General features: G+C 49.3%; 1 protein-coding gene across 6 annotated transcripts in view; it reads right to left on the reverse strand.

Moving 5' to 3' along the window:
* The window catches only part of NAV2 (neuron navigator 2), an 830108-nt gene that overhangs the window by 109307 nt on the left and 694138 nt on the right, over nt 1-26663 (reverse strand). For 5 of the 6 annotated variants that reach the window (XM_078684226.1, XM_078684230.1, XM_078684229.1 and 2 more), the window contains exon 12: nt 16170-16308. In XM_078684226.1, coding sequence (XP_078540352.1) covers nt 16170-16308 — 139 coding nt within the window. Of the gene's footprint in view, nt 1-16169; nt 16309-25986; nt 26169-26663 lie in introns of those variants that run through there. The other variant, XM_078684231.1, reaches the window with a different exon arrangement.

Here is a 26663-nt window from a genome sequence, read left to right on the forward strand (position 1 = left end):
CAAGCGTAATAGTGAACCTAGACGAAGCCCGTGCAAGCTATCTCTGGTCAAAAGTTAATACATAACCATTCAAGCAGCGCAATAGTCACATGATCCTTCTTTTCCATCAGAAAGGATGAGACAGTCAGGTCACTCCCAGTTCCTATGATGCAGCTGGGCATAACTTGAGGATATGTTTGCAACCACTCCCTGTACAATGCCTCTTAAGGATTCTGGCCTGTAGTTGGTCAATATTCAAGAGGTGGAGTGCTTGGGGAGCATTTTATGGAAACCACGCGGGTCTGGTTGTCGAGCGGCATCTTTATACTCAGACACATCCTTGCCAAAGTATTCCACTGGGTGCTGAATCCAAGTCCTGCTCTTGCTAGGAGTGGACGGATGATCTTTTAGCATTGGTGCGAGACTTGCTTCCTTCAATTTCCTGATTGTTCCATTTGCGCTGACGCTATACAGGCTGCAAAGTATCATTTGACCCCTCTCTTGGGGCAAACCATGAGGCATCAATGTTATGTTATGTTATGTTATGTTATTTATATTTTTAAAGCGCACTGATACCCCAGCAAAGGGGCGTCCAGGCGCTCAGACAGGTACTGTAACATAACAGGCAGAATAAAAGAGGGCTAATCAGAAGTAGAGAACAAGAGCGTTTTAATAGTACGCCTAAAAATGAACAGATCATTCAGAGCACGGGTGTGCGCTGGAAGCGAGTTCCATAGTCCTGCAGCAAGCACCCGGAAAGAGCGTCCACCCATTCTGCTGAGTTTAAATCGAGGGCAGATCGCCAAATGCAAGGCCTCAGATCTAAGAGATCTCCGAGGGATATAAGGGGTCAATAGATTGACCAGAGCTGGTGGGGAGGAAAGTTTCAAAATTTTGAACGCCAGGCAGAGTGCTTTAAACTTAATCCTCTGCCTGACCGGCAGCCAATGAAGAGAAGAGATAGTGCCGGAGACAGAGCAATGCCTGGGGAGACCAACAATGGCCCGTGCCGCAGCATTTTGCACCCTCTGAAGTCTGGCTACCTCAGCCTGGTTAGCTCCCAGCATCAGCGCACTTCCGTAGTCCAGCCGAGATAGTATAGAGGCTTGGACTACGAGCTGCCGGGTTGGAGGATCAAAGTATTTAAGGACCGGCCTTATGCCTCGCAATATGCCGTAACATGTACCTGCAACCCTCTTTGAATGCCCAATGAAGGTGATCGCAGGGTCCAACCAGATCCCTAGATTTTTCACCTCTGAGACCGGTATGGGAGTGACAGCCAGTTCTGGAGGCCACCACTGATCACCCCAAAGCTCAACATGTTTTCCAAAGACCATCACTTCAGTCTTAGTAGCATTCAATTGTAGGCAGTTGGTGCAAAGCCAATTGGCTACCGCTACAAGTCCAGCTCGGAATCTGGGAGCCTCTACCTCAGGGTCTCCACTCAGTGTCACCGCTAGCTTTGTGTCGTCAGCATATGAGGCCATTGTCAGACCCCACTGTTTGACGACTCCCGCTAGCGGTTTCACATACAAGTTGAACAGAGTGGGACTCAACGAGGAGCCCTGTGGGACTCCCAGATCCAAGGGATGGATAATGGACTGGCCAGGTGGTATAGCCACTTTAAAGGTTCGATCAGATAAAAAAGATCGAAACCACTGAAGAGCGATTCCCGTGACTCCGGCTTCCTCTAGGCGTTGAATCAAAATGCTGTGGGACACAGTATCGAAGGCAGCGCTCAGATCTAGTAAAAGGAGCGCTGCCGTACGCCCGGAATCAAGCACCAGACGTAGATGCTCGATAATGTGGAGTAGGGCGGTCTCTGTGCTGTGTCCAGAGTGAAAGCCATTTTGACTGGAGTCCAGAATCTGATGACGGGCCAGATGGTCAGATAGAATGGAATTGACATGGGCCTCGGTCACTTTAGCGGTCCAGGGCAAGAGAGATATGGCGCGATAGTTCTCAATATGAAGTAAAACATTACATATAGAGTTCTCTATGCATTGTTTACCTTTGAAAGAAGCAGTAGGATATCTATGAAGAAGGGGAATGAGATATCAGAAGTAATTGAGGATTGTCATCAAGATAAACTATTGCAGGTGACTAAAATGTGATGTAATAGAGGCAGCATAACTTGAACCATCATGGGTTCGAATTTCACTTCTGTAGATTAGCACACCCCCATAATGGATGTTTACAGAACAGCTTGTTTTCAATTTAAAATCCTGAAAGCGTCCCAAACCACATAAGAACCAAAGCCTCCGCCGAAGCAAAAGAAGTTTTCTAATCTCTGTAATTTGGAATCTATTTTTGGATTACGATCCCTTGCCACAGGCGAAGTAAAGGTTGGACTCCTTGTCAGCCAGAGGAGCTCAAGCAAAGCCGAACAAAAGTCGCCGTCTTCAAGCTGTGAGGACCTGTCTGCGACAGACCACGCTTCGGATTATAAGGCGCGATTTTATCCGCTAGAGGCATTTTCTTTGTTAGCATGGCAAGCGCATCAGCCAACCGAGAGTTGAAGGACTTCGCTTCATGAATTTTATGTTGGAGTGTGGTTTCGGCTCCTTCTTGCTTGAAGTTCATGCATCTAAACCGGGGTAGCTCCGAACGGCTAGGGTGTTAGCATCTTCCGAAAGATCTGAGGGCTCATCAATGGGAAAGAAAAATTGATTCGGAGTAAAGATCAGTTATCAGATTTAAAAGGTCATGCCAGCTTAGAGGTTTTTGTGAAAGCAGCTCCATAATATAAGTTTACATATCCTGCAAAAGGTTATAAATCCTACTTATGAAATTTTGCAGCTCACACTCTGTCATTAGCGCACCTTGGTCAGATCTTGGTAAAACAACAAATTATCAAGAGTTCTGCCGAAGTGTTGTTCTTTTATTCCACTTGCACCTTCCTTGATGCAAAGGTATGTTCACGCTTGTCAACTTCGATCACATGACATACACCAGCTTTCTGGTCCTAAAAGTAAATGTGTCACTTAGGGAAAATGGTGCTAACACCTTATTCTATTCAGACTTAATGTACACAAGATGAGCTTTGTATTTTGTCAGAGTACTGGAGAGGTGTCGGACTAAAAGAACAAGAAAGTACGAAACCTCCGCGAACGGCCCTGTGCACTGAAGTTTTAAATAATCTGGTGCAAGCACAAGCATTCCAAAGTGTTGGCACATCTTATTCCCCTCAAAGACAAAGCAAAAGAAGAGACTGTTTCAAATTGAGAGAAAAGAGGGCTCGCTAGTCTCCCACATTCAATATCGTTCGGTCTCCACATTAAGGCAGGAGTCACTTCATTTTCTAGATGGCCAAATCCTTGGGGTGTGTTTACATCTGGTCACATATCAAGAGTCAAGTCTTTGTGCATCCACCAGGACCCAGGTCAGCCCCACCCAGAATAGTTCAGAGACTTCCAAGGAGAAGTCACTGGCTGGTGTCAGTAAGGAGTGTACACCTAGAGTTGAAATGCGCCCAATATGATCTACGCATAGAGGGGATCATCGGCAAGTCAATGACTACTCAGTAAGTGCCCGCAACAAAGTATAGGAAAGTTGACCGAATCTAAACACTTCTGTGAGCTGAATTCTGTTTTCAGAGTCTGGTTATGTGCCCCTTCCTCAATGGACTACCTGCAAACACACCTCAGAATGTCCATAAACTATGCATTCAATTTGAAACTAATCTATTGCTGATCCTTCAGGTGACTTTTATGGACTCCTTAGAGGAACTCTGCCCCTATTATGTGTCCCATTAAATTTCACATTGGCAGTATCGGTGTCCAGAAATAGTTCGCCTTCGATTGTTACTGCCCAGTTATCGGATAATCCCAACTTCTGTATCACCACCTCTCCCCAGAAAATGTACTTTAACTTGGAAAGCGCTTTGAAGCAACCGCTGGGATGCAAGAGTGTTCTACAAAAAGAAGAGTGTGTGTATATATATATTTATTTATTTTAATTAACGAAATTGCAATTTGCCAAACCTTTTCTAGGCTTTGTATTTTTAACAGACAATTTTCAGAATTAGGGCAGAAGCTAAAATCAGTGATTGCCTTACTAAGAGAGGTATGGGGTTTTGTTTCTATTTGGGTACTAGCTACATTACATTCACGATTCAAAGTAAAAAAAAAGCAGATCAAACTATTTTCAAGTTCGTAATCAAACAAATATTAAATGTACGGAATACGAATCTGGGTGGCGGAGCTAGCAGCCGCGGAAAATGGCCGCATAGTCCCGGAGCTCCGTCGACACCATCGTTCTATCCTTCACTATCCTGCAGCAACCCACGATCTACGTCCCCCCTTCCCTCCCTCAGTGTCGCGGAACATCAGGGGACCTGGCTACCCGACGTGAAACGGATCCATTCAACCCCGGCGGAGCGGGCGGGCTGCCCCCGCTGGGACTCTTGGAGGGCCTGCGATCCACGGCCTCAAGTTGCAACGTGCCCGCGTTGCGTGCTGTGACGTGCGGCAGAGTCTGAGCAGCAGCGCCGCCAGCTGTCGGGACCCTCCGCCGGGCTCGGAGAGGTGTCAGAGGCGCGGACGCGGGGAGCGCGGCCATCATCGTCTACACAGCGGACCCGACCCTCGCCATCCCCTACGGTGAGAAGTCGGGTGGGGACGGGGCGCAGGTGCGGCCTACCGCGTTCCGGGGGCGCCAGGGGCACACACAGCAGTCGTCGCGGACTTTGTCTGCGGAGGGGGGAGTGTAGTGACTCGCTGTCTCCCCCCCCTCCTACCCACCCAAGGTGCCCTGGTCAGCTTGCACAACCCGAGATCGGCCCTTCTCCTGGGGCCCGCGCACCTCCCCCGCTCTCCCGCTGCTTCTTCACCGCGAGGCCTGGGCCTCACAGCATTGCTAGCGGCGGCTGTACTGTCTGGTGGTTGCTGACCTGCCGCTTCGGACTATCTCCTGAAACTCCCTGTAGGGCTGCTCCAGTGGCTTGCAGGCGGCGGACTTTAGCTTGGCGGCCACCTTCCCCTTCGCGCGGGGGCATAACAGGAACCAACACGCCATGGGGAAGGGAGACAGGACCCAGAGCAAACTCCCCTTTTCGCAGCGGAGAGTCCAGGTGCTGAGCCCGCAGGCGCTCCAGGATGAGGTCCCGCCTGCGGGTGAACGCCCAGAGGACAACTCGGAGATAAAAACAATGCTCCGCTCCATGGAATTGAATATTCAAACAAATATCACAGCGCTGGGGACCAAGATGGACGCCATGTCATATAGGATGGACCGCATGGCGGAGCGTCTCGACAAACACACAGAGAGGCACGACATGGCGGAAAGGCGCATCACGGAGGTGGAGGAGGCCCAGACAGACTTGGATACCGCGAGACGCCGGGCGGATACGTTGATCAAGACTCTTCAAGACAAGACGGAGGATTTAGAGGCACGGTCACGTCGTTGCAACCTTCGCATCCTTGGCCTGCCGGAGACCACTCAGACCGGGAGAATGGAGCTGTTTGTGGAAAACCTGCTAACTAACCTGCTCGGAGAAGGAGTGTTCTCGTCCATGTTTGTGGTCGAACGTGCTCATAGGTCGCTAGCCCCGCGTCCTAACCCGGGTCTCCCTCCACGGCCAATTATTGCAAAGCTGTTGAATTACAGAGACAGGGACACGGCACTTCGGTTGGCACGTTCCAAGGGTGTTCTACAATACGAGGGCTCGGCGATTTCCATCTTCCCCGACTTCACGGCCCGGGTTCAGGAGGCGCGCAAACACTTTGCGCCACACAAGAAACGACTCAGAGATATGGGCCTTGATTACGCCATGCTGTACCCAGCCAAGCTGCGTGTGAATAGGCAGGGACACTCGCACATCTTCACTGATCCTGCAGAGCTGCAGAAAGCATTGAAGAAATGGGCTCGAGACAAGCCGGAAGAGCAGGTGGACAATCAGGAAGAAGACGATCAGCAACGTGGGGACAATCAGGAGTGACCTGGCTATGGCCGCACTGTGGTACTGTGTTCTACCATCTGATCCTTTTTGAGGTTGTGTTGACTTGGAGTGATCTTGATTCGGTGGTACTATTCACTGCCGAGATGTCGCAGATAAGAGGGCGTGGGCGGCGGGTACGATTATTGTTCACTGTTGTGTATAGACTGCACCCACTGTGACTGTTGCTCACTCTGCTCATTATTGCTTGATGGGTGATGGTTGCGACAATGGGGGTGTGGGTGGGGGGGGGGGGAGATGTCCCCGGCATAGCTGGGGGATATGTAGAAGTTTATCTGTGGTTTGATGGGGTGATCCATGCCTGATGGTGTACGGCGGGGGGTGGGGACTCAGGAAAATTGCGTTGGGACTTCCTAGGCAAGCCTGTAGTGGCTGGCTACCTTTGCCCACGAGCCATAGGCTATGGGGTTTCTGGACTGGTGGTTGGGGAGGGGCGGGTGGGATGGGGACCTGAGTGACCGAGTTGGGGGGGGTCAGCTGTGGGAGGAGGGTGGAATGTTGGGGTTTGTTTTTGTCTTTGTACTGTTCTTTTTGTTTTTGATTGAAAATGTGCTTTGCCAATCTGTGCGGGGACCTCCCAATATGCAAGCAGACGTTGCTCCCCTTCCGTTTCTCATGCTTGACTGTGTAGCTGCAGTTACCGCAAATCTATTCTGCAACTTTATTATCTTCTGCCATGGCGGGTGGGACTGACACTTCCGAGCTCACGGCACTGAGCGAGCCGGAACCTGCACACTTAAGAGTCTTAACTTGGAATGTACGGGGCCTAAATGACTTCAGGAAGCTTCGTAAAGTCCTCAGTTACCTGCGCAGACATCACATAGATCTTGCACTGTTACAGGAAACACACTTGCCTTTGACCAGCAAAATGCTTCTCCATAAGGGTCTGGTGGATTGCAGTGTAGCTTCTGGGTTCACAACACACTCTAGGGGGACTCTTATTTGGGTTAGCCCAGGCTCCAAACTAACACTGACGCCCCTGGAAGTTGACACTGAGGGCAGGTATGTCCTCTGCAGATGCAAGGGCAGGGGTCTTGATTGTATGGTGGTGAATGTGTATGGCCCAAACTTTGACTCCCCGGAGTTCTATACGACATTGGCTCAGAAATGCGAGCTGTATGGATGTACAGGGATGCTCTGGGGTGGGGATTTCAATCTGGTTCTTGACCCGATGTTGGACAGGTCTGCGGGACCGCATAGGAGTCCGTCGGCAGCAGCAGAAGTGCTGCAGACTGCAATGACGCGTCTGGATTTACTTGACGTTTGGCGGCATAGGCACCATACCAGAGGGGGCTACACGCACTATTCCTCGTACCACGAAATACATACAAGAATTGATTACTGGCTGGCGTCGCGGCCTCTGGCTAGCAGAGTAAGGGACTGTCTGATTCTGCCCCGTACACTTTCAGATCATTCTCCTCTCCTCATGCTTCTCGAACTGCCGACTCCTCGTCTCCCCCCGTTCACGTGGCGCTTTCCCCCCTATTCTTTACTAGACGAAGTGTTTCGGGGTGAACTCGCAGAGGAGATCCAGAACTTCTTTGACATCAACTTGGGCTCTGTGGATGACTTCCAAACGCTGTGGGAGACATTCAAGGTATATGTGCGCGGTGTTGCTATGGCCAAACACTCCAGCGTCCTTAAATCCATTAGGCAGCGGCTTCAACACCTGGAGACGCGCCTGACAGAGCTGGAGCAGAAGCTGCAGGCTGGCCCTGACGGGGACACACTAGTTACTATTAAACAGCTAGTAACGGAATACAATGAGGAAGCCGATAGGGAGGTCCAACACTTGGGCAAATATGCTACAGCTCGCACTTATGGCGAGGGTGGGAGACCTGGATCTCTTCTGGCCAACATGGTTCGCAGCGAAAGGCGACAGCTTGCAGTTGGCGAGTTGGTGTCGAGTACGGGCGAGCTCCTGACCGACGAAGAGAGGATTCTAGAAGAGTTTCGACTGTTCTACTCCACTCTTTATGAGGCTAAAACTACCGGCATGGATGGGGCAATAGATGATTATTTAGACTTTATTGAAATGCCACAGCTATCAAACGCGCAGAGGGAGTTCCTGATGATGCCTATTCAGAGGGAAGAGATAGTTGATGCCCTGAATAGCATGAGCACGGGCAGTGCTCCGGGAGCCGACGGGCTGACGGTCGGCTTCTACAAGGCCTTCGGGGACCAGTTGGTTCCCTACCTGTCGACTCTGTTCGACGGCATATGTCAGGATGGCTGTATGCCGCCGACCATGCGAGAGGCTCTCATTATTACTCTCCTTAAACCGGGAAAGCCCCCGACAGAACGGAGCTCATACCGGCCACTCTCGTTGATAAACGTCGATGCCAAGCTATACGCCAAAGTCCTGGCGACACGTCTTGCTCTCTTAGTCCCGGAACTAGTTGCTCCGGAGCAGGCTGGCTTCATCCCCACCAGGAGCCTTACCTACAACATACGCACTGTACTGGGGACAATGCAACATGTAAAACCGAAGAGTAGGGCGCTAGCTGTATTTCTGGACATGGAAAAGGCGTTCGACTCCGTCGAGTGGCCCTTCATGACCAGAGTGCTACGGAAGCTGGGCCTGGGAGAACCCTTCCTGCAGATGATAGGTGCGTTATATTATGAACCATCGGCTAGAATTCGCCTGGGCAACAGAGTGTCGGACGCCTTCGCAATACGCAGAGGCACCAGGCAGGGCTGCCCTCTATCACCACTGCTATATGCACTCGTGGCTGAACCTCTAGCGTGCGCACTGAGGGAATACCATAGTCTCGAGGGAATCAGTTTCCCTACGTACAAGATCTGCATATCCACGTATGCTGACGATACCCTCCTCTATGTTAGGGATCCAGAGCTCAATCTTTCCTCTGTGTTGCGGGAAGTAGTCCAGTTCGGTGCGTTATCGGGATTGAAAGTTAACTGGAGCAAATCCGTCGCGTTCCCGCTGACCCCGGCAACGAGTAAGTTTGAGATGGATTATCCACTACAGTGGTCGGACGACCCGGTTCGGTATCTGGGCATACAGTTGCACCCGGACCCAGACGTTCTAGTGAGGGAAAACTATGGGGTGGCCTATTCCAGACTGTCCGACGATATCGACAGGTGGTGCAAGTTGCCGTTCTCCCTCTCAGATCGCATTGCCCTGATGAAAATGATTGTCCTGCCCCGGTTCCTGTTTTTGTTCAACACCATCCCGGTGACTTTACCGAAGGTTTTCTTCAAGACGCTGACCCAGGCTCTCACGCGGTTGGCCTGGGGGGGCAAGCAACCGAGGATACAGTGGCAAATCCTGACGCTCCCATATGAGCAAGGTGGATTAGGTGCGCCCGACTTAGAGAGATACTATAGGGTTGCGCAAGCAACACATTTGCATACATGGACTCACGGGGATCGTAACATCCCCCACGTGATACTTGAAACCCTTTTTGCCGCCCCTCTCCCCCCTCCGGCCACGGTGTTTGAACCGACCTCGCGCCGGGTTGGTACATTGGATTCCATAACAGCGACTAATCATGCGTGGCATTCTTTAGCTCGGAGTCACGGACAGGACCTATTGTATTCCCCACTAGTCCCTATTGACTGGGCTGTGTGGCTCTCACCGCTACGGGAGAGGGGGGTCCTATGCGCGCTTCGGCAATTGGGCATCCTCAAACTGGGAGACCTTTTCAAAGAGGGTACAGCGATCACCTGGACACAGCTGGCGCAATCCAGGCCGTCTGCTACGCTAATGCAGCGCTTTCATTTCCACAGAATCCGCGCGGCATTGCGGGACACGTTGGGCGCGACCATGCAGGAGCCTCCTGAAACCCCGGAACTGACATACGTTATCAAGACGCCATCCCCTAGTCACCTGGTGTCCCGGTTGTATCGGATAGGCCAGCGTAGCGGCCAACACACTATCTCCAAAGCCCGATCGGCATGGCAACGGGATCTGCAGGCAGAAATAAGCGATTCTATGTGGGAATACTGCTGCCGCAATACCAGAAAGGTTTCCATTAATGCTCGACATAGACTTATCCATTTTAAATTCCTCCAAAGAGTGTATTACACCCCTGAACGCCTACATAGGTATGGCCTCCGACAATCGGCGGAGTGCGAGCGCTGCCACTCTCCAGTTGCGGATTTCATGCATCTTGCGTGGACGTGCCCGGGCATCAACAGATTCTGGGCTGACATTTTTGGGGAGCTGGGCTCCATACTGGAGACTGAGTTACCGGTTGACCCGGCGCTGGCGCTCCTGGGACACTCCAGAATTCTCCCACCGGCGATGCGTCGCCTTGCAGACCTGGGACTCATAATGGCCCGACGACTGGTGGCGCGATGTTGGATGCGAGGTCCTCTTCCGACCAAAGATGGATGGTCCAGAGATATGCTATATGGGTGCACGCAGTCACAGCTCTATAGCGAGCTTCTACCCCCTCGCAGCAGACCGAAAAATTTCTGGGACCAGTACCTAACATATTCTACCAAACAGTCTGATACGGATTCGGGGCATGAGGAGGAGGAGAACCTGATGGGGGTGGAGGACACTGAGGCTCGGGGCTCTATTCTTGTGGGTTAAGTGCTTAGTGGAGACCTGGACACGTAACTGGCTGAATCTCCGGGGGCGATGGGAAGAACTTCCTAGTATGTCCTTTGACCGCTATTCCCAGTGTGTTACTTGCAGGGCGGGTCGTCACAGTACACAGGGGGCTCTGAGATTTGGAGTGGGTGGAGGGTAGGTCACGGTTTGGGAGGACGGGTAGGGTGGAGGCATAGGTTTGGGACTCACGCAGAGGCAAGCACAGGGGTAGTTAAGGGGGGGAAGGGGGTAAGTTCAGGAGGGGTGGTTGTAAGAGAAGTTATACGCTAGGTTTCAGGGGACAGACAGACATTCCACACCAACACACATATCACACAGTGGGACTGGGTGGGCTCCAAAAGGGGGGGGCGAGGTTAGGATGGGTAGGACATGGAACTTAGGGTATGTGTGCTCAAACAGTGGAGAAGGGGCAGGGTGTCCACTGTTCTCTGTGGGGCTCCTGCTCCGTTGACCTGCCGGTCCTACCATGCTGATCTTGAAGTTCACTTACATTGCTGCCGGCCTCCGGGTTGTAGGCATGGAGCTGTGTGTATGTACTGTCACTGAATAAAAGTTTATAACCCCCCCAAAAAAAAAAAAAAAAAAAAAAAAAAGAAATGTACGGAATACAGTTTGGAAAATGTATAAAAGTAGCCGAAAAAGCACGGAGGACAAATTATAAAGTAGAAACGTATTTCATAGCAAGAGAGAACCAAAAATGTAGACAAGTTTCAGGTGTTGTAGAGCAGTGGAAGGTCAGTAAAATAAAGCGAACCTGCGTGCAATCAAGAGTCAGAAAACCACGCCTGGATTACTTATTGAGTGCATAATACCAATCCTCAGAAAACTCAAAAGTCAATGATGCATAGACTCAGTCTAGTGGAATGATAGTCGACGTTTCGACCCTATACAAAGAGTCCATGGTCTTCACAGGGCAGGAGGAGCATCAGTCTAACACCCTTAATATCAGATAACACATGACACATTCGGGTAATGTTTGTGCCATATAAAATCGCATAATAAGATCAGTCTCACGCATTCTACCTTGCATCCAGAGTCAAAGTAGGCATCCACACATCAAGATACTACATTTGTCATTGAGAATCTATAAACTGGAAAAAAAAAAAAAACGCTGCAATAGGTTTTGTAAAATCACTGGCCAGGTAAGTGAATGAGCACAACAGGAACACGTCAGATTAGTGCTCCGAAATCACAACTATACCTGTCAGTTTAGCGTGGCAATGAGATGCTTTTCAAAGGGGTTGTTCTCCACACTATTAAAAACTGTCCTGATGATGGTCTTTTAGACACCTGCAACAGAGACCGAAACATCGACCTACACATCGTCTCCAAAAATAATTTGTTTTCCCTTAGAGTCTCCTTTGTTCATGTTTGACTTGAGTTACTCTGGGTTGATTATTTGGAGTAAATGTTTTGATTATGAACTGATTTGTCAATTGATTTCTGTTATCTGTTCATAATTTTACACTGTGAGATTCATTTCTGTCTGTATCCCCATTTTTTGATCTAATCTAATAAAATTCAGTTTCTCTAATCCAATAGGTTTTTCCGTGTGCTTTCTTCTTTCTATATTTGTATATTGTTGTGATTTATCTGTGTTATCCTGTGGATATATTATTGTTAGATTTTATACAACTAACTTTCCAGACTAATGCGTACAATTTTTTGTGTTTAAGTCTCTCAAGTAAAATCCCTTGTAGACAACTTCTCTTTGATACTATATATTGCCCAAGCCTACAAGGGTTTACTGGGTTACCCAATTTTCCTTACATCCTATCAGGTAAGCCTGCTCATTGCCAAATATTGTTCAAGAGTTGCCGCACAACATACAAGGCACCTGTCCCCAGGCGGCTGACCCACTTGGCTAAAAGTCGATGTCTTAGTGATCAATGGCTCATCATACCCTGAAGCTAAGAGACCGACAACCCCAGGTTAAAACACCACAAGATTTCCTACAGTGACGTTCTCTTTCAATGTTTGACATTTTTGGAAGCTCAGCTTTTACCAGAGCACTACCTTTTATGTAAAGTTAATCTTCCATTACTGCTTGGATACACAAAATAGAATGTTGCAAGCCACTAGGATTGCACAGGCCATCACCTCAAGTCATCCTAATCCCCACCCGATGAAACGAAGAACGAAATTGGTCTCTGCAGACTCTGGGTGGGAGCCAATCACAAAGCCTTGGCCATGGTCTTATCAGGTGGGACCAGTGAATGTTAATCTGAAGTCTGCAATTAAACCGCCATCTTGTGCAGCAGTAAAGGGCCAACTTTCAGCCTTCAGGGCCATTGATAAGCCGCCTTCAGCGATGAATGTAGGTCCGCTGTGTACGAAACCAGCCCGGCAGCGCCTCAATACAGTGCCATTGTACTAAGTTTGGTGGAGCACTTACGGTGAACCCTGGAAACGTAAGCAAACACCTCGGAGACACCCAAACTGCCGCTAACAGGGAGTCTGGGCAAAGTAGCTTCAAGTGAGCACTTCATGGCATGAGAACAAAGAAGCCACACTCTCTGCGCCCCGATCCCAAAGCAGGGAAACACATCAATGCAACCGCAGCGAGAAAATGAAAACATTCATTAAAAAGCAGTCAGGGAGAAATCTCAAAATAAAACACAAGCAGAGGAATTTCACTGGGTCCTCTGCGTACTCAGCTGTCATGTGTGAGTAAAATATCACGGAGGACCAGAACCAAACTGAAAATGCGTCCTCCGGTACACAAAGAACTACAGAACGCAACTCTACATTACTAGAGGCTGTGATGGAGCACAAATCTCCACCAACCTGAGGGAATGTATTCATAAGGAGCACTTTCTAACCAACAAGCAATCACCCCATGCAACTCAATGACTGCATTGACAAGGAACACTTGCTAACCAACAAGCAATCACCCCATCCAACTCAATGACTGCATTGACAAGGAACACTTGCTAACCAACAAGCAATCACCCCATCCAACTCAATGACTGCATTGACAAGGAACACTTGCGGGCCAACTCCCAGTCACTGCAGCCACCTCAATGACTGTATTTATAAGGAATACCTGCTGACCAACTCCCAGCCGCTTCACTAGAATTATGCGATTGTGCGGCCACAGGGATTTTTGCATAATTCAAGATCTGCCAAATAATCCATCATCACCTGCATAATCTGCCGAATTTAAGGGAAAAATAATTCTAGCTCAAACAGTTAAAAATATACAAAAAATGCTGCAACACGTGATGCCATGCATTGAAAGGCCATTTGCAAAGCTGGACTGGTCACATGTGTTGCTTATTGATATATTCGGGTGTTAAACTGGTACTAACCAGGTGCAGCCAACGCCCAGACAGGGTTACCATGTTTAAAAATGACAAAATAATAATGTAATACTATTACAAAATGTGGCACACTGTGCCACATAATTTGCCTTTCTTTGCCACATCATTTGACCCTCTCCTGCCATAGAATCCCGGTGGCACTGGCTGTACCTCAGTCAGAATGCTTCAGTGGGCCTCCTGGGTCTGCCTATGGTGAGGTTTTGAGGGAAACCCCCACACATAGAGGGGGCATCAACACAGACCTTCGGTGGCCTTCCCACAGGGTCTGCGGAGTGTGCTAACTGTGCAACACCTCCTGTGCAACACACAGCACGTGCCTTCCTAGAACATGTGCTTGCTGCTGTAATAGAGACATGTCCTCCATTGAATATGGCCACACCCCATGCAAATGAGGGAACGCCCACTTTACAAAGCATCAGCGACAGCTTTGAGGCCACGTGTTGGCTATTATATGCAGGGCTACTGGAATGATGCCATTCTGCGGCGTTCTTTGCAAAATTATGGATTTGCCACATTTGCTACATAATCAGTCCCCTGCTGCGTTACTAGCAGATTTTAACAACAACAAAAATATTTCTAGCTCAAAGGGATAAAAAAATTCTAAAAAATCAGCAACGTTTACCGATGTGCAGTGGAAGGCACTACGCAAAGGTTGGCTGTTCAACTTTCAGCCACTTTTTACTGTGTTTTGGTGTTAAAATAGTACTAATGAGGTGAATGGCGGGACAGATGTATCTTATGGATGTGACATATTTGTTGCACTTGCTTATTCATATTATGGACCGCCTTGGCTAAGTTGGAATCTCTACATATACCTCAATTAAATGTGTCCGAAAAAGCAGCGGTAGCCTAGCCCTGTTACTAGTCACTCCCCAGTGGCAAATACATTTCGGATGACTGGTATGCCAAGAAACAGGATCCCAGGTCATTTGGCCATGTGACGTCACCGGTGGAGTTCAACAGGGCAAAAACCAGTCTAGAGGGTCTTTTGTCCTCTTCAGAGGGGGCAAGGCACAGTGGGTTGGCCTAGACCACCCATATTGGGATGAGACCAAGATGACTGCATATGACTGCTGCCTTCTGTAATGGCACAGACGAGCTAAAGAAGGATGCACTGGGAGCCTCAGTGACTACTAGCCACGGAGACCAATGGATGGATGCTCGATGCCAAAAGCAACAATTAAGATGCTAAAGAAACTACAAATCTGCATTCTGTGGTTAGCACCCAGCGGGCACGGACAACGCAGAGTGCGGGCTTTACTCTGATCTTGTGCAATGATCTTCAAAGTGCAGCTACTGTGCTGCCAAGTGCCAGCCCCAGGCTCCATCTGATGGCTGCCCTAAGCATAATTACCATGGAGGGAAGGGCGGAGCAAGCCTCAAGCAAAGTATTTTATTCCAAGGAGCTATAATTTCAGATTCATAGGAATCCAATGCTGCGGCGCTGGCCCAGCGCACTTCTTAGGAAATACCACACCTAAAGAAGAAACAAGTGTAAAAGCATTTGGATAACTCCGGAATGGATGTTAACATTCCTAATCAACACTAAAAATAATTAAACATGCCTCTTGTTCAATTTCAGAATAGATTGTTTTTGTTACCACAATGTGCTGCAGTGAAAACCAATTATTTAATATTTCGGACATCTGGAAAAGAAATTACTTTTTGCCGGTCTATTTAACATTTACTTTTTGCCTGTCTATTTAACAAATGTTCAACCCTACTAACTTCAATATAAACAAGCAGTGGCAAAGCCAATAAGTCTGGCTTGTGTTTGGAGTCCTGAATAAATCAATAAAAAAAAGCCTGCGGCAGTGAAAACAAACAAAATGTGACTGCGTTCTCTAGACAATAATTTTATGTTGGATTATTCAGAGTATTATGTAATGTCAGACAGTCCCTCATGCATTGCAATGCAAGCACCTCACAGGTGGCACAAAGATGTTCTCAAAAAGCCAATAACATGAGAAGAGACAAACACTCCTTTGGGTGTGGCCAAGGCCCAATTCATGCATATTTGACAGAATTGGTAACAGGCCTTGGAACATGATATTTTGTCTAGCCAGACCATAAAATTACAATTAATATGTACATAAAAATATGCAATTAAAATGCATTGTCCCTAGGTGCCTAATGAAAGGCCTAGCAACCTCTGAAAAAAGACTAGATTGAATTGGCCATGTTCAAATTCTAGTTAAAAAGCTACTTCCTGCGGTAAGTAATTTCACTTAATTACCCTACCCGCTCACTACAGAGAATACCTGTACCAATATCCCATAGAAATGCACAAATAAAATTGTGAATATGTACTTGGGGAACAACGCCTCACCTGCACATCGAGGTTCTTCCGCGACGAGGCGGGCGTGTTGGCGTAGGAGCTGATGGAAGAACTGGTGTTGATGTCATCGGTGCTGAGGTTGTCTATGGTGTCGCTGATGCCACTGCTGACGGAGCTGCTGTCATCCCAACTGAGGAAAAAAAAATAATACATCTTAAAACCTCCATCATGAGTCTAGAAGCAGCATATATCAAGGAGAAGGGAGGTTCACCTGGACCTACTGTACACCACTTCCCAGCTCCCCCAGCCCAGACTCCAGATGAGCAGTGGTCTCTGATGAAATGCTAACCTCCAAGTACCACCCTCAAACACGGCTTCCTGTACGCTGCTAACCTCAAGTACCACCCTCAAACCCGGCTTACTGTACGCTGCTGCAGAGAGCCTGCAGGACCTTTCATCACGCTGTTGTGGCGCCACAATCCAGTGATTTTCAAGCTGACCCAATAAGAGATTCTTCTGACTCAACCTATCACGCTTTCATCTCGCTCTTTATGTTATAGATTTCTAAAAGCTTCTCTTCAAACTCATGACATAATTGAACATCTACTTTCATTGTTACCTGGAGACCCAACTCCCCTGGTTGACAGCCATCCCAAATACTATCGCTGCCCAACCACTGACCTCGCCATGTCACCTGCCCTCCCAATTCATTCATCACTATTACAGCTCATCTCGCCCCCTGCCATCCCACCTCAATGTGTCCCCTGCCAATTTCAATTTACAAGCATGCCGAGCTATATCAACTCACCGCGTCCCCCACCATCCCAACCCATTTCGTCCTCCGACATCTGAACCCACCCTGTCCCTCAACATCCCAACCCACCCCGTCCCGGATACCCCAAACCACCGCATCACTTGACATCCCAACTCTCTGGGTCCCATGACATCCCAACCCACCTCATTTCAACCCCTCCCATCCCAGCTCATCTCAGTCCCTGCGATACGAACTCATCATAGCCTCTGCGATTCCACCTCATTTAGTCACCTACTACTCCACCTCATCACAGTCCCCACCATCCATGTGGAGAAGTGTGGCTCAATGGTTAGAGTAGGCAGACCTTGATGGAGAGCTCTGGCCAGGGACCAGGGTTCGATTCCCGCCTCGGCGGGTCTCGGGCTCATTAATTCCCCTGACCGGATATTCTCGCCTCAGTGCCTATTCTGATCATGGGTCCCGCACTGCAACTCTGGGCAATAGCTTGCCTAGTCTCCACAACGGCCCACACAACGCGAGGGATGCCTGGTCTGCACCATTTACATCCCAACTCATTATAGCCCTTCCCATCCCTCCTCACCCTGACCACTGCCATCCTACTTCATGGTGTCCCCCGCCACTCCACCTCACCTTGCCCACCGCCATCCCAACTCATCCCGTCCCCCGCCATCCCAACTCATCCCGTCCCCATACATCCCAACTCATCCCGTCCCCAGCCATCCCAACTCATCCCGTCCCCCGCCATCCCAACTCATCCCGTCCCCCGCCATCCCAACTCATCCCGTCCCCCGCCATCCCAACTCATCCCGTCCCCCGCCATCCCAACTCATCCCGTCCCTCGCCATCCCAACTCATCCCGTCCCTCGCCATCCCAACTCTCCCCGTCCCCCGCGACTTCAACTCGTATCGTCCCTTGCGATCCCAAATCTGCTGGTCGTGTGCCATCCAAACTCATCCCATCCCACACCCTCCCAACTCCTCCTGTCCCCAGCCATCCCAACTCATCTTATCACCTGCCATCTCAACTCTCCATGTCCCCGACCCTCGCCACTTCTCCCTCCCTGCCATCCCATCCCATACTTGCCATCTCAACTTCCCTCATTCTTTACTATCCTAATTTATGTCATCGCCTACCATCCCAGCTCCCCTCTTCCCTGCAATAGCCACTCATCCCATTATGCACAGATTTATCAAGTTCATGACTGAGTGATGAGGTTTTTAGGACAGCCCCATAGTGATTTGTATTTGGCTGGTCAGTGTCTATCATGGCAAAAACACAATGGTACGGACAGCAGCCCAGAGTGTTCCCAGAGCCTGAGATTAATGCCAACATTTCATCTATCACTTGTGTTCTCCTCAGCGACTGCTGATTCATGGGCTCCTTCGTGCTGCTGGGAGACTGAGCACCAACATTCTCTGTGGGGTGCCTAAAACGAGAAGTTACCTTGGGGCGGAGAGAGCAGTGTGGCCATCCAACCTCTACCTAACCCGAGCATGTGTGCGTTCACGTCACTTATGTCGACTGGCGAGTGCAAACCATCATCTGCATGTTTTCCTTGCAGGGTTTTGCAAGATATTGCATTCCTCTGCAGCTTAGGGGTGGTTTTGCTACCTCGAAAGCAAAAAAGCACTGGCAAAGCCATTAGATTTGCATGTTCCTATTGCATAGTTTTGCCAATGCTTGTTTGTGTACTGCATCATGAGCAAATGGCAAAAACATTTAAAAAATGGATGCAACAGAAAATAATACAACCATTTTTGAGATGACTTTGCTCTACTCCTAGTCCTTCGGCGCCACTTACAGACAGATTTCAGTTGTAAGATAAACACCCCCCCTCCCCCCCATGCATTTCAATGGAGGCGGAAGGACAGGACCAACCAATAGAGAAAACTGCAAGAATGAAATACTCCTGTGGGCTGATTTAAGATGTGATTGACACAGCCTCAAACCTATGGGTGATGTTAGAGGAGCAAAAGGAGTCAATGGTTGAAGCAACCGGACCCAAAGCCTCTTAAAGAAAGTAAAGAACACAATATGTTCACCATGAAAGGCGCAAGACCCATACTCGTCACACCTGAAGAGTGCGTATCCCTCGGTGAGGCTACGAACAGCCACAGTTACTCAACCAGAAACCTTTTAGACATGTTGGGTGTGAGAAGCAATGTGTTCTGGATAAATGACCAGCACAGAATGTTTCTTTTGTATCCAACACTCCAAAGTTTTGACTTTTTCTCATTTCATTTTTACTCACAATAACAAGTGGAGAAAATCACTTTATTGTTAAGAAGAGGAGTTGTCCTCCAATGGGCACGTGATAATACAGACATATATGAGAAAGCAGCTACAACGTGGAGGTGAGACGTGTCTTGCGACATGGGCCAATGCTGCAGTGCTGTAAGTAGCAGTCACTTACTGAAGGTTTTTAACTGTTCTTAAATCTTTTTAGTGAACTGCATTATGGGAGTGAGATCGTAGTCTTTAGGTGAGCTGCGACTGAGCTCCCACACACTCAAAAAGACTAATCGAGAGAGGCAGCCAGGCCTGAATGGAGGTAACCTTGTCTCACCTTTGCCAGCTTCACCTGAGCAACAATGCAATACTTAAAAAAACAACAAGCATTGGCATTGCCAATAGGTCTCGCTTGTGGGACCTTATAAGTATTTAGTTTTGCAGCACAATATCCTTGTTGCACCAAGGATATTGTGCTGCAAAACTAAATACTTATAAGGTCCCACAAGCGAGACCTATTGGCTATGCCAATGCTTGTTGGCAGTGTTTCCGATAAACCGCAGTTTGTTGAGATGAAATCATGAACATGCTGTAGGTGCCGTGCTCGCGTGCTGCCAGGGAAACGCAATGCTGAGATGCGCGTGAAGTCTGTTCTTTGGAAACAACTGGTGAGTAATGAGCACGTGTGAGTTGTTGGGGAAACTGTTGCTAAGCGATATCGCAAGATCATGCAAATGACTCCTCAGCAGAGCACAGCATCAGACAGTCGTCAAAAGAAACACCCGTGTTTTCTCTTCTTGGAATTTAGAATTTCGGAATGTGCGGCACCTGATGTACACATGCTGTGTCAGTTCGTGTTTACATGTATGTTAGAAGGATTTAAGTGGTCTGGATAATTCAATCTCTAATGCAGGAGTACCGCTTTCAAAACAGCGCAGGCACTAGCAAAGAAAATAAGTCTGGCCTAGGCTGCAAGTGGAGTGGAGTTCAAAGCAGCGAAAGAAATGTCAACAAATGCGTGCGCCGGGAAAGGAAGGCAGAGAAGGGGAGGGGGGAGGAGAAATGCCACACGGCGGGCAGGGGAGCGGCGAAAATGACTAATTAGGGGAGGAGAAGCCGAGAAGCCGCAGAGCGCACGCTGGGCGAAGCCCTTTGATGTGCTGTGCGGCAAATGCAATTAGGAGGGAGGGAGGCTGATGCGCGTTCGTGTTTGATCACGTGGTTCACATGAACTTCATGAAAACGCCAGCAAAAAGCTGGTGGTTTCATGAGGATTTTGGCTACTTGAATTCTCGCTCCGCTCGATGCGCTTCCGCGCATCGATAGGTCGCGAGACCTAAAAACACTAGAGGTTATGAACGGACCAAACAATGATTCCACTAAATCAAGACTGTGAAGGTCTACTCTAGGTTGGAATTGACATTTTCAGAGCTAGAAGAGGCAAGGCGGGGTCAGCCTGGAGCCAGGGTTCGAGCTCCTCTCTAGCTGAGGTAGATAAGCAAGGGAGGAGCCCCCTGGGAATGCTTGTTGTCAAGGATAACTGGATAGGGACGTAAATCACTTCTAGAGGTCCAAGAAGTTCAACAGTAGAATCCTGAATCCAGAGGGTCCCTGACACCTGGGAGAACGAAAGAGCTCAAAGTGGGTCCATTCGGCTACACCGCGTATTCAGATCCTGAAAGGATAGATGACTACCTTGTACCTGCCTTCTCAAAACAACAAATGTGGAGCTATTGCCCTGCAAGAGACAATCCCCCCCTTACACACACAAATATAACTAAGTAGTTATTTTTTAACTGGTGTGTAGGCCTGGTCCTCACTCCTCTTGCCATCAGTTGCAGCTGTCCTTCATACCTGGGCCTGGCTGTCCAGCCTCCGCAGCAGTGCGAGAGTTAACTGGGATTCTGGATCTGGCCAGCAGCCTCCTTTGGTTATGAACCTTCTTAAACACCTACCACTTAGATTCTATAGAGGTAAGTACCCTAGTCAGCAGGCGATGCCCACAGCAGGTGTAGATTCAAATGATCCTGGCTCAAGTCAGAAAATCCTGTGGGACAGAGATTCAGGTCAGATGGGAGGGGGCAGCTTTGACAGAGCCCCTCTAATAGACAGTGAGGGTTAATCTTGCACAGACAGGAGGCAACTCTTCATTCTTCTTCTGCAGGCAGGTTCTTAACTCAAGTAGGCCGTACCAGGGTTTTTAAAAGGGATATCAGGATTGACAAGGCTAGAGGTCCACAGTAAAACACCTAGCTAGTTCCCACACTCTACACCCCCCCCCCCCACCCCCTTTAACTACAGTAAGAGGTGTTTCATGTTGAGGAAGAGTAACATGCAACACGTGTAATTTATTTGCAGCACATATCCAACATGGTTATACTTCTAAAGAGTGAGGCAAAGCTGTCTTGGGCCCCCAGGCCTTCCCACTCCTCCAGCAGCAACCAGTTAAATCCAGACCACCACAGAGGCATTTCACCCCCTTCTGGTGGCGCCACGGAGCACCATCAGGACAACTCAGAGGCGCCAGATTCTGGAGTGGATCGTGTTGGGAAAAGCCCTAAGTGACACCAGACCCACTCATGGGCAAATGTCGGGGCAGAGCCCACGCTGTTTGCTCCCAGGCATCTCCTGGGACTGCGAGAGATCCCTTTGATACTTTGAGCTGGTAGGTGCCACTGCGCCAGCCCCAAAGCTGTGAGTAACCCATGAACTCATGCCAACTGGCTTGGCACACACATTTCTCTAACTGCCACCAAAAGTGAACGAGGACACTAAAATCTGAGTGTATATGCTTTCTTCAGGACAAGCTACCCGTCACCAGGATGGCAGCTCTCTGTGGTGTTTTCCAGGGTTTTCTCATAGATTGGAGGCCGAGTTGTTCTACGGAGAAGTTTTTCAGTTCCTGCTCTGACTTTAGGTTTAGCGGTGATGTCTTTTTTTAGCACTATGGGAGTACGCTGTAGTACCCGGAAAGTATGACACACTACAGTAACAGAAAATACTTTGGTTGTAACATTACTACACACACATCAATGACTGCCACTGGATTCTCTAATAATTTCTCGCTCGTCTTATTAACGCCGGTCTCTACTTATATATTTATTCGACTATTAGTAGTCCCATGAACTGCTACGTTCCTCAAATCTGCCTTTAATGGTTCTAAGATTAGGTTGATAGCAGAAGGCTTAGACAAAGTAGTGTTCCCTTATATTTACACGTTATTAGGGGCCCTTCAGGCCGGACTTGTCTCGTTTGTACCAATAAATACAAACGGATTAGCAATTTTCCAATGAGGGAAAAATATGTGTTTTCCTTTTTACTAATTTTCAATTCCAAATATAAAAAGATAAATTAACAGCATATATTAATACAATACAAAATGTAGTCACAAGATATCCTAAAAAAATATCTGAAGCCCTGGACACTTCCGGTTTATCGAGCAACAATACTTGAGAACTCTCTAACAAAGAGTGTCCAGGAGGGCTGGATGTATGGCATTTTCTAGGAAAAACCACAAACTTTCAAAATAAATTCTATTCAGTTTCAATTCCTGCAAAAGTATAATATGCATAGCATGCTCTAGTAACATAACCCATCTCCTGCAGCCCGCTCTAAAGCAATCAGATGATACAACACTCTCCAAGAATCTCTACACTGAGGCCATTATCGCCCAAAGTGGCCCGGTCCAAATGCAGGGTTGTTGAATATGAAGGGGATGCACAGAGCCACCCAGGGGCCACATGCGAGCTCAGGGGCCCCATGCGAGCTCGGGGGCCTCCATCCCGGCCAGGCTTTAAACATATGTTCTTTGCACGACCTGCCTGGATAAGTAAACTCAAAATTAGAAAAGTGAAAGTACCTGCAACCGATAAACTGCTACTGTACAAAAAGAACACTGGTGGCTTCAAGGCGCCTGTGGAGGAAATGTTGGCACCTGCCGGTGCGTGCTCTTTTTACTTTGTGCTTTATGGGGGAAGAAAGGGGTTTGTACTTTCGTACACCTGTTTGACGTCAGCATATTTGCTGGTTGCTCTGGAAGATTAAGAAAACAGACCCCCGGACACGGAAGACTACTGGCGGCCGCGTCACACACACTACATATGGCCAGCGTGCAGTCACGTGAGCAGACACTGCCCGTACAACGCACCAGCATTACCGCGCACGCTATAGATGGAGACGGAAACTAAACACGGCGCTGATTTAAATGCAAAATGAGTGAATCCCACCACGGGGCTCCTCGTTACAAGTGTTAGACAAACAGGCGGCCTCGGAGCTGCCAGGCGGCCCCGTGCCAGGGGGGGCACTCCTTCACCCAACGCAGCCCGCCCACTGGGGCTCCTAGGCCCGGACGTACCCAGGTGAATCCCACAATGCAGTGCTGCTGACCCCAGAGTTCTGACGTACATCACAACTATTAACAACTGGCCCAGGACTGGCGTTTGACCCCTGCAAATTCAACTAGCATGTAATGTGTCCCAGGCCCAATCGAGCAATATTAAACGGTGTAATGACAACAGCTATTGCTTACAGCTCTTTGAAACAGAAGTAAGGCACTATATGAATTTGAACCCCTGCTAATTCAACTAGCATGCAATGTGTCCTAGGCCCAATTGAGTAATATTAAACGGTGTCATGTCAACAGCTAGTGCTTAGAAACAGAAGTGAGGCACTATATTAAAAGTTAATTTGCAAGGTGCCCGCTAGGGCCAAACTATGAGGTTTAAAGTGTGACAGATGACACAGGAAACACAACCGGTGAGCTGTCTCTCTGCATCACTTTAATCAGGGTAATAAAACACGGCGGACTCCGTTTTAAAAGCTGAAGAATTCCTTGGAATACCTTACACCCACAGGGCCGGGAGTGTTCAGCCAAAGATGTGCACAAGAACAAAGGCGAGACACAGCGTCGGCAGCAGCCGGGATCAGATAGGATCCACCTTGGCTCAGGAGCTGGGATTAGCAGTTGAACCCTGCGCAGCCCCCACAGTAGCCCCCAGACCCCCACGCCTCACCCGTCTGCACCACTCAAGACACGGAAGGGGGGGGGGGGCAACCCCACCAAGTGACATCACCCGGTACGTGCTCACATTTCCATCCTGTGGTCGGAAGCGCGGCCGCCAGACAGCTATATTACGTTTCGGGTTGTTTGCCCCCCCCCCCACGGGGGCTCCTTCTGGGGCTATTGTTGGGAGACAAAGGCGCCCCTGTGAACTGTCTGCAGAGGCCCCGGGCCAGGAGATACAGGCCTGGGGGCCCGGGCGGGTCTCAAAGGCAGCAAATCACATCAAAGACAAACAATGACGTGTAAAAAACTTCAGACAGCGACAACAAATCAATCAGGTTTACAACTTTGTCGCGAGAGCGCACATTTAAACACAAATCACAGATACGATCTGCAGGCTGTAACTGGAAACAGGCAGCAAGCAAGAGAACCCCCTTCATGAACGTAAGTGGCTCCTACACCTGGGCACCCACAGGGGCTCTCGAAAGGAAACAGCCCGGACTACCGAGTTAGGTAGCTCAGCGAGCTAAGCCCTCGCTGACGAGAACCGCAAGGTACAGATTCAAATCTCTACAAAATCGGACTTTTAATCTGTTAAATGTTGTTCAAAGTAGTACAAACTTTACTTGGGTTAAAATAACTGCATATAAAAAGCTATGTTAAAGCGCTTTATAGACAATTAGGAACCATTGAAGCAGCGCATTTCTATACCGGTTCGCTCACTGCCAAGCTATTTTTCTGGTCAAAATATCTATTTTTGTCGTTTTACACACTTGGAACTTCTAAATTAACAAAGTAAAACTTCAGCCATTAGTGCCTGGGTGAACCAGGGCACCTCTGCACCAGATTAGGCCCACTGGGGCAGATCAGCCTGGCAGTGCTGCGAGCGAGGGGTGTTTGTTTAGTTTCGAGACTTTCAAGGTGGCTCAAATGGACACAAAAAACGCAAGCCAAGGGGAAAAGGCGGAACGCAGGTTTCCTAAAGAACACAAGCCAAGTAAACGTCTTATCGGCCAAATCCCCTAATCCACGTCAGCTGCCCTCTGAAGGTCACCGTCCCGGGCAGACCGCGGGGAGGGTGGGTGTGTACAGCCCGAGTGCACCCTGCTCCAGTCCCGGGCGCTCTGCTCCCTGTAGTAGTAAGAGTTACCAGGGCGCATGGCTTTATATGGTAAATAAGCCCCGCGCAGTACAAGGAGCGCACGGGGCTAACTGCACCGGGCAGGAAAGCAGAAGAAAGCAAGGGGGCTGCTGCAAACCAAGACAGGAGGCAGTACAAATGTGTCTTTTGTCATCAAAACAAACACGCCGGCCATGCGGTTCTCGTTAAGCTCCTCGTTAACACAAAAATAGCGCCGGGGCATGGGAGCACCCGCTGGGTAGTTTGCATACAGCCTGCCACTGAGGTATGTAGAAGGAACAAAAGCAGAGACACAAAAAACAAGTTATCTGAAATCTAGACGAGGAGATAAGCCAGTCATGATACTCGCACTAGCAGCCATGGTGCTTGAAGTGCATTCTGGTACTTGTAGTCCTGCTTTTTTTAAATAGTGCATGTAAAACCACTGCAAAACGCAAAAGTTACACATGGGAACCAACGCGCAGCGCTATTAGCACTTGGCACGGGCGACTTCAATCTCTGAGAAGCAATGCCACCTCACGGCATCTGAAACAGTGTGGGGCAGCCATCTATCGCCAGTTCTTTTGCTTTGGAAATGAGTACTGTTGCAAGTGACAGAACCCGTGCGATCTGTTGGCTACTTACACAAATAAGCGCCTTGAAGCATCTTCCACGCACACGGAGCGCTAGCCACACAAAAAGTCACAGAGGTCGGTTTCTAAGTGGCTGATGCCTGCCTACCTTGCGCCGTCTCCGGGCCAGCGGCTTCCAAGGTCGGGAACTCCAGGGGGGGTCTTGGGGAGGGGGCAGAGGGTCACGTTGCACGCGGACACCTTCATCTCTCCTCTGCCATGCCCGTGTGGGCTGCTCGCCGGGCACTGCTGGCTCCTCTCACTCAGCAGCCCCGAGCGCGCTGTGCCACACTGTGCGCTGCGAGAGGAGCAGGGGGCAGTGCCGAGCACACCCCTCCCCCTCCCAAGGCAGGGTTAACCCATGATGGGCTGTGTAGAGAGCCATCCGGGCTCTCACATACATTGTATCTTTGCACGCACGCACGCACACGCAACCTTGGGGCGGGCTCGCCCCTCGGTATAAATAAACAAGCGGAAGACCGCTCGGGGTCTTTCCGGCTGAGTGCAAGCAAGTGTTGGTGTAATTATTCAGTGCGCACATACACACGTGGTAGGCCCAGCCTCACCACTCTACATTGGCGACGAGGCCGGTGTACCTGAATCCGCGTGTGTCTGCCTCGCGCGGCGGTGCCTGCCGCTGTGCTGCTCTGGCCCCGTGCGCCTGAGACCCGCCCACGCGTCTCCCGTGAGGGTGCGCCTTCGGCTGGCGGGACTCGGGACCGGCGGAAGCTGACGTGCGGCTGGGTGACGGTCCTGCGGGTGAGTGCTCATCTGCCCCGCTTGCGC

Source organism: Lissotriton helveticus, chromosome 3_2 (genome assembly GCF_964261635.1).
Source record: "Lissotriton helveticus chromosome 3_2, aLisHel1.1, whole genome shotgun sequence".
NCBI lineage: Eukaryota > Metazoa > Chordata > Amphibia > Caudata > Salamandridae > Lissotriton > Lissotriton helveticus.